Here is an 8,877-nt window from a genome sequence, read left to right as displayed (position 1 = left end):
CCTTATTCACTGTTGGTGGAAGTGTAAAATGGTGCAACCACTGTGGAAGGCGGTATGTTGCTTTCTAAAAAAGTTGCAAATAGAGATACCATTTGACCCAGCAATTCCACTACTGAGAATATACCCCAAAGAGACCATAACTGACATCCAAGCATATATATGCACACCCATGTTTATTGCAGCTTTGTTCACAATAGCAAGAGTTGGAAACAACCTAAGTGCCCATCAACAAACGAATGGATAGAGAAGCTGTGGTATATTCACACAATGGAATACTACGCTGCATAGAAAAACAAGGAACTCATGCAAGGAACTCAAACAAGGAACATATTAAAAATGGGTGACCCTGGAGGATGTTATGCTGAGTGAAGTATCTCAGGCACAAAAGGACAAATACTACATGGTGTCACTGTTGTAAAACAGGACTGACATCAGGGTTGGGGGGAGACTGAGAAAGATGGGTTCAATAATGGATACTGCATTGAAACAGATGAGGGAGAGAACTGTTTAAAAGGGATACGTGATCAGGTATTTTTGTCATGACAGGAGTCCAGAGTGAAGGCTGCATACTGGAGTGGACATGGGGGGAGGGATTGTAAAACAACGAAATAATTTTTCTTTTGCTTTACCAAGAGGGTAGTGTACTGGGGAGGAGGGTTGGGAGGGAAGAAATGTGTAACAATGAATGAATGGAAATCCAAAGTCTCTGTAAATTTTCATTGGCATGAATAATAACAAAATTTTTTTAAAAAAAATCATTGCTCTTTCATAGTCCAATCGTTAAAGCAGAGGTCTCAGAGGTCTTCTTCCTACCTCCTCCTTATAAATGATAGGATTAAGTGCCACCATCAGGTCACCCTCACAAAGCTTATGGATGAGTAGAATATACAACTTCTTTCCAGGTCATGGAGATGTGTTCCATACTGCTTTTCAATATCCCAGCTGGGGTCACCTGCCCTTGAAGTCATCACTTCCCTGTCACATCCCACCCCATGTCAACAACTTCTCCTGAAACTGTCTCTGATTCTGCTTCTGAGATGCCTTAAACAAAGATGTTGTTAGGTGTCATTAAGTTGTCTATGTCTCATAGTGCCCCTATAAACAGTGGACCTGAACCTGTCATACTGTCATCTCTGACATGCTAATTCCAGATGAAATACATCTGTAACTAAAGAAGATCTGTGATTGCAAGTTCCTGAGATACAGGAGTACATGACTCTTACTCCCACCTTGCTCCACAAAGGAACTCATCGATGTGGGAACATTTTAAGTTATTTCTGATGCTTTTGGTGACTCCCTGTACCTCAAGATGCAATGATCTACGGTTCGAATCCACCAGATGCTCTGCCGGGGAAGGAGGGACAGTCTCCTCCTGTACCAGTCAGATCTGATTTGACGGTACACTCACATCATCATCATCATCATCATCATCATCATCATCATCATCATCATCATAATTTTTTTAAAAAGATGCAATGATCTGAACTGTAAAAATGCTGAAATATACAGACTTTCTCCCAATTTAACTTCACACTCTTTAGGAACTTGGCATAGAGTTAGATTCTGAGACATTCCCACGATCCAGTCCTATTTAAAGACTGCCTCTCTATTTAGAATTCATGATGGGGGGAAATAAAAGAAAAAAAAAAGGCTCCCAAATATAAGAGGGGAGCATGAAACTGGAAGAAGAAAAATCCAGTTTGTGTCTAAAAAAGGCTAGATAGGTTAATGACTCAAGTTTCGGGATCACCTTTTCTTCTTGTTTTTGATAACTGAAGTAGAATTTTACTAAGTGTTACAAGTGAGCTCCCTCTACTTCTGAGACCCTGGCAGTTACTGCTTGCTCAGTAGCATGCCATTTAAGTAGAAAATGTTGATGGGGAAATGACTGAAGCCGAAACACAGCTGCAGGCTTCTGCCTGCTATGCAACATTTCCACAGCTCTCGCTCATGCCTCCTTTTGTGGAAAATAAAAGCCTAGCAAAAGCAACAGAAGTCAGAAAACTATTCATTCCAGGAAGGCCCTGCATCCGGTGAGAAGTAAGAAGTACACCAGGCACAGGATGCGCCTTGGGTCAGGGGAACGTGCCCAGCCCACAGCCTTTGTGTCCTCCTCTGCCCCAGAGGCTGTGGCTGAGCCTGGAGCTCCTGTCTGAGCACAGCTGTGAGCTCAGACAGCGCGGAATGGCCACCTCTGCCGGCCTATCCTTGTTCTTGCTGCTCCTGGCCCAGCAGGAGGCGAGGGTCCATGCTGAGGCCCAGGCTGTGGTGTGTGATCGGAATGCCTGCTACACCGCCCACTGGGGCAAGCTGAGCGCAGAAGAGGCCCAGCTCAACTGCAGCACCAATGGGGGCAACCTGGCCACGGTAAGGGACGTGGAGGAGGCCCGCTCCATCCAGCAGGCCCTGGCCCAACTTCTGCTGCCTGAGGCTCCACCAACTGTGCGCATGGGCAAGTTCTGGATCGGGCTGCAACGTGAGAGGGGCAAGTGCCTGAACCCCAGCCTCCCGCTGAAGGGCTTTAGTTGGGTGGGTGGAGGGGGCGACTCGCAGTACGCCAACTGGCAGAAGGAACTCAAGAGCACGTGCATCTCCAAGCGCTGTGTGTCCCTGGCAGTGGACCTCTCCCTGCCACCCGTGGCTGGCCATCTCCCCAAGTGGTCAGAGGGCCCATGCGGGAGCTTTGGCATCCCAGTAAGCAACACTGAGGGCTTCGTGTGCAAGTTCAGCTTCAAAGGCATGTGCAGGCCGATAGCCCTAGGGGGTCCAGGCCGGGTCACCTACACCACCCCCTTCCAGGCCACCAGCTCCTCCCTAGAGGCCGTGCCCTTTGCCTCAATGGCTGCTGTGGCCTGTGGGGATGAGGACAAGGAAGGGAGCCATTACTTCCTGTGCAAGGAGAAGAGTGGTGACATGTTTGACTGGGGTACCTCGGGGCCGCTCTGTGCCAGTGCCCAGCTAGGCTGCAGCTTTAACAACGGGGGCTGCCAGCAGGATTGCTTTGAGGGAGGTGACGGCTCCTTCCGCTGTGGGTGCCGGCCGGGCTTTCGGCTCCTCGATGACCTGGTGACTTGCGCCTCTCGGAACCCCTGCAGCTCCAGCCCCTGCACAGGGGTGGCCACATGTGAGCCTAACGAGCTCGGGATGGGTTACAGCTGCCACTGCCCTCCAGGCTACGAGCTGGACTCCAGTGGGCAGGCATGCCGCGATGTGGACGAGTGCCTAGCTGCACCCTGTGCGCAGCGGTGCTTCAATGTCCCTGGGAGCTTCCACTGCACCTGCTGGGTGGGATTTGAGCTCCAGGAGGGCCGATGTCAAGACTTGGACGAGTGTGCGCTGGGCCAGAGCCCCTGTGCGCAGGCCTGCATCAACACCGAGGGCTCTTTCCATTGCTCCTGTGATGAGGGCTACACAGCGGCCGGAGAGGATGGCACCCAGTGTGAGGACTTAGATGAGTGTGCGGACCAGAGGTCCAGCCCCTGTGAGGGCCTGTGCTTCAATGTGCCCGGCTCCTTCCACTGTGGCTGTTTGGTGGGCTGGGAGCTGTCCCCTGATGGGATCTCCTGCATTATCGGTCCCACGTCACGTAGACCACTAGCAGGAGAGCCTGCCCCCCAGGAAGAGAATCAAGGGAGCTCTGCTCCTTCTGACATCACGTCTAGTTTCTCCAGAGGTCATGGGACCACCACTGAGGGCGTGCTCACCACGAGAAAGACCTTCTTGCTCTCCAACACTCCCGTCGCTGTAGTCTCATCCAATACTCTGGTCCCCAGTGTCCAGATAGAGCCCCGCACCAGCCATCCCACAGCTTCTGGTGGTCTTACCGAATCTTCAGGAGGGGATTCTGTGGCAAAACAAAGTGAAGATAACACTGATGGGCAGAAACTGCTTCTGTTTTATGTCCTGGGTGCTGTAGTGGCGATCTTACTGCTCCTGGCTCTAGCCCTAGGTTTATTGGTCTATAGCAAGCGGAAAGTGAAGAGGGCAGAGAAGAGAGAGAAAAAAGCCACAAGTGCAGCTGATAGTTACTCCTGGGTTCCAGAGAGAGCGGAAAGCAGGGCCATGGAGAATCAGTACAGGTAAGTGAGTCAGCCCTGGGAGGAGATGGGCAGGCCCTCAGGTTTTGGAGAGCTGGGAGGTGGAGGAAGAATAGACCAAGTGCAGGCTCAGAACCAACAAAACAATAGCCACTGCATGTTCAACAGCCAAGGTGCCTTAGCCTGGAGGCACTTGTATGCACTGACAGGAACAGGTGGGCCTGTGTCTCTGTGGGGATAGATGTATGTACAAGACAACAAGCCAGAGACTTCCAATCTGTCCTCTTTTGTTTCCATAGTCCAATGCCTGGGATGGGCTGTTGACAGGAGGACACTCCAGATCCTTTCCGATGACTGCTGCTGTCCTCAGATCCTGAAACATCTGGCAAAAGCAGGGGCCTCATCTATTCTAAGGATTGGACCTGTAAACCTTTTTAAAGGCTACCAGCTTGTGGATTGCCAAGCATTTTTTATATGTGTGTTTCCTAAACTGGAAGCTTGGCAGTAGGCTGCCATGTTGGAATTATATGAATACTAACAGTGCTTACCCATCCATACCCACCTTTCAAATTGAAATGTAACTGATTTCATTTTCTACAATGATCTCTATCAAGGGGTCATAAGGCATGTGCTAATGGGACTCCCTTTTGCTAACATCGTTCTTTATTCACCTTTATCATCTGAAGAAGAAAATGTTATACAAAGCTATTTTAAAGCATTTATCCTCCTTTATAAGTGCACATTTATGCAGATTCCTCCCTGTGATCTGTGGTCCACAGCTCTCTCTTTGCAGTCCTGCTGTGTGACATGAGTAGAAATTAGGCCTCAGAGTCACTGAGGGCAAGGGTTAGATGTTGCTTGCATAGTAATTGGAGTCTGAAATCACCTGTGGGCTTTTGGCTTCTATTCTGTCAAAGAAAAGATAACTCTAATGAGTCTGGCCATCTCTGCTGGAAGTGGATACCCTAGAGTTCAACAGTACCTCAGTCAGGTTCATGGTCTTTAGGATTAAAGAAATGTTCTTTTGCCTGTTTTGAAATGTAGATACTATTAGTTTTGAGATATAGTTACTATCACTCAGATTTTTGTTTTTCTTTGTTTAAGAAAACATAAAACTAAAAAGATGAATAGGAAAAGACAGGCTTTGTGTGGCTTAACAAGATGTATAGAACTTCTGTTTTTTATTCATGTAGTATTTCTGTTTTCAGTTGGAAAACAGATGTCTTAACACTTAAGTGAGGCAAAGGCTGATGATATGGGCAGAGGATTGTTGAATTGAGACTTTCCATATATTGGATGGAAACTAGTTCAACCACTCAAATGATCTGAAAAGTTGAACACCACTCCCTGGTACCTATAACATGAATGAAAGTAAATGAACATTCAACAGTTTCACATGATGAATTATTTTTTTTCTCCAGTCATTTGAGGTGATGGGAAGACATTCCTTTAAGGACCTAGCAGACCCTAAGGGATCTTGAACTCACGAAGCTGGTAAAGCTTCTATCATCTTTTCAGCATCCTGATTCCTGACACCCCAGCCTCATATTCTGGCTTCTGTATCTGAGTCCTGTGGCTGGGAATGTGCAGGAGGATCCTGGAGCTCCTCTGTGAAAGTAACTTGTGGAAAAGGGGTTGAAAAATATCACCATTCCTTAGAATCTCTGCCTGACAAGATGGATGGATCTCAGGATGGAGATCCTTGGCCCAAGACTAACACTTTTGTTTTCCTTTTATTTCTGCACTCATCTGGAGGCACACAGATCCTTACTTCTGGACCATTGACAAGTTGCTAATGGGTTGGGCTCTGCAGTAGGACAGAAACACTCTTGGTCCTGCCAAGAGGATGTGCAGTTTGTTCTGCCTGTACACCTTTGCTTTCATTGTTGCCTTCAGGCAGCAAATATTTTTTTGTTTGTTAGTTAGAAAAAGATGCAAAATGCTTGAGGTGACGATTGTTCTCTGCAGCAAAATCAGCAGGGACTATGAGTGCAGACAGAGGACACCACTTGGCTTAAGGACAGGAGAATTTTTTTTTTCAAATAAAATTTCTCATAACTTAATAATTTTGTGAGGCTGTTAGAGAGCTGTGGTCAGGGTTAATTAATCTACTTATTTGAACTCAGATCTTGGTTCCCATTCTGGAATTTCAGATAAAAGGTGGGGTTTTTTTGTTGCTGTTGTTCAGTTTTTTGATCCCATACTATTTCCTCAGTGATGCTGAGTGGGAGGGTTATACTAGTTTCTGCCCCCCAAAAAGAGAGAAGCAGCTAGAGATCCTGCCAGGCCCCAATTATAACCAACAATGTTACATATTGACAGATTATTAAGCTTCAGAAAAGCTCATCTTTATATCTTATTCCCAATTACAGTTTAAAGAAAAACAATTTAAAAAGTTAAGCCTTTATGTATTTGTATACATGTACACTGTGTAGGAAGAACTGAGTTGTAAGTGGATTTCTTTTTTCTTAATGCACATATGCATGTGGTCTTTTAAGCTTTGATGGCCTAGTGGAAAGGAGTTGCACTGTCAACCCAAAGCCAGGCAGTTTGAATCCAACAGCTACACCAGTGGCGAAAGATGTTCATTCTCCTCCTGTGTGAGTTATTGCCTCTGAAGACCCACTGGAGGGGCAGCTATGATTCGGGTCCCACTTGACAGCATATAACTACAGCAAAATAGGAAGAACAGAGCTATTAATGAATTCCTTTTCTCCTTGGAGAAAGACATCATACTTGGAAGGGTGGAGGGACAGCACAGGAAAGGAAGACTCCAGATGAGATGGATTGATACAGTTACTGGGCAATGAAGGTTGGTGTTTTGGCATTAGTGAGAATGGCTCAGGACAGGGCAGGGTTCAGAGCTGCTGTACAGGTCACTATGGGTCACAGGCTACTTAATGGCACATAACAACAACAGCAATGGATTTGTGCATGTGCTCTATTAGGCTCTTCTTACGAATCCTTGTTTGAGCATGTTCTTCATGACTGAACAGACTTTGAAGAAAATGACCATTTTTAGGTAGCATTGTTCCACTTCTCTTTCCCATAACTATTCCTGTAGAAACTAAGAAAATAGAGAGGAGATTCAAGTTTTAAAATGACTGAATTAAAAATAAAGTAATTTTTAAAGGGAGATAGGCAAATACTTTCCTATTCTTCTTCTTAGTTTCTACATTGTTTAAATTAGAGAAACAGGAAAGCATTCCTTCCTAGCAGCTGCAAACTGGTTTAGTGTTCTTTACGCATTTCCGTCATCTTAAGCAATAGCCTTAATATGGGAATCTAAATGTATCCCTGAAAACACTTGCAAACTCAGTAGTTAAGTCTGTATGGATTATGGAGTTTATCAACCAAACAAAAAGGAAGGTAGATGATAATCCACATTTTTTAATAATCCACATTTTCCACATATTTGTAATTCAAATATTCTATTCTAAACACCTAAGTCCATTATTTAGGTAAGTACTTTAAAAAAGGAACCATGTTTCAATCTGTATATGGAGATAGTGCCCATCTATTTTAGAAATTACGGAATTCCTTTCTCCCATTGTAGCTCTTATCTGCAAGTAGCAAACATTTCCTTTCCAAACACTTTGCCTGTTATTATCTTTGGCTTGAAGGTCTTTGTGCATATTTGCCTTATACTTGTATAAGATCATGTGTGAGGCTTTATTTTTTATATGAGATATAATTAATACATTTATAAATCTCCCTGAAATTGTAAGTACTTTTAAAGTATGTATTTGTGATTTGTCTGACTAATTTTGAACTGTGGGGTCTTTGTGCAAGATTTATTTTTATTACTCTGTGCATAAATATCTTATGGGTTGTGATGACAGTAAGCTTCTCTGCTGTATTGCTTCTTGGAACCCAGACAGATCTGTGGGGAATGTTGAGTCAACATTTAAGAAGTACTAGCATTGTCTTCTTTGCAATTTTTCTTGGCTACCTGTTCTAATAAATAACTGTTCAAATAATACATATGCTGTCAGTCTATTTTAATATGTTGTTGCTGTTAAGTGACTATGAATACAATTCATAGCAATGCTATAAAAATAGATTTGAACACTATCCTATCCTGTGCCATCCTCATTATCTCTGTTACACTTGAGTCTATTGCTTCAGTCTCTGTGTCAATCTATCTTATTAAAGGTCTTCCTTTCTTTTGCTGACCTCCTCTTTTCTATGCATGATGTCCTGGAATGATTAGTTTCTCCTAGCAATATATTCAAAATATGTGAGACAAAGCTTCTCTATCTTTACCTCCTAGGAGATCTCTGGCTGCACTTTGTCTAAGAAATTTGTTTGTTCTTGTGTTAGGCCATGGGATATTTACTGCTCTTCTCTACCACCACAGCTCAAATGCATCAATTCTTCTTCTGCTATTCTTAATTATTGTTCATACATATAGCAATATTCATACATATAGCAAGTGATTAGAAAGATTGTGGCTTGAATCAGGTTCATCTGAGTCTTTAAAATGACATCTGTGCTCTTCAGAGCTTTGGAAAGATTTCTGACGGCAGACTTTTCCAACTACATTTGTTTTCATCATGCTTCCCTATTTAAAGTGTTGCTTAAAGTAAAACCATGTTTCAACTTTATCACCTAGAGCCAAGAGTTGTTGTTGTTGTTGTTATGTGCCGTCGAGTCGTGACTCATAGCAACCCTATGTACAACAGCCCTAAACTCTGCTCTGTCCTGTGCCAATCGCACTGTCTCCGACACTCCCATCCAAATTGCCCCAGTCACTGAATCAATCCACCTCATAGAGGGCCTTCCTCTCCTGTGCCGTCCCTCCACCCTCCCAAGCATGATGTCCCTCTCTAAGGACCGG

At 44.5% G+C, this 8,877-nt stretch overlaps 1 protein-coding gene across 1 annotated transcript; it reads left to right on the top strand.

Moving 5' to 3' along the window:
• The first annotated feature begins 2,184 nt into the window (after positions 1-2,184).
• Positions 2,185-4,083, top strand: LOC102850586 (complement component C1q receptor-like). The gene has a single exon (XM_006902900.1). It carries the CDS (start codon positions 2,185-2,187, stop codon positions 4,081-4,083), a length of 1,899 nt encoding a protein of 632 aa, XP_006902962.1.
• The last annotated feature ends 4,794 nt before the right edge of the window (positions 4,084-8,877 follow it).

This window comes from Elephantulus edwardii, unplaced genomic scaffold (genome assembly GCF_000299155.1).
Source record: "Elephantulus edwardii isolate Elephantulus edwardi_28Jun2011 unplaced genomic scaffold, EleEdw1.0 scaffold00467, whole genome shotgun sequence".
Classification (NCBI taxonomy): domain Eukaryota; kingdom Metazoa; phylum Chordata; class Mammalia; order Macroscelidea; family Macroscelididae; genus Elephantulus; species Elephantulus edwardii.
This window is presented reverse-complemented; position numbering and strand designations above follow the sequence as displayed.

Excerpts from the sequence above, each read along its gene's own strand:
- LOC102850586 (XM_006902900.1), top strand. The coding sequence starts at position 2,185 with ATGGCCACCTCTGCCGGCCTATCCTTGTTCTTGCTGCTCCTGGCCCAG.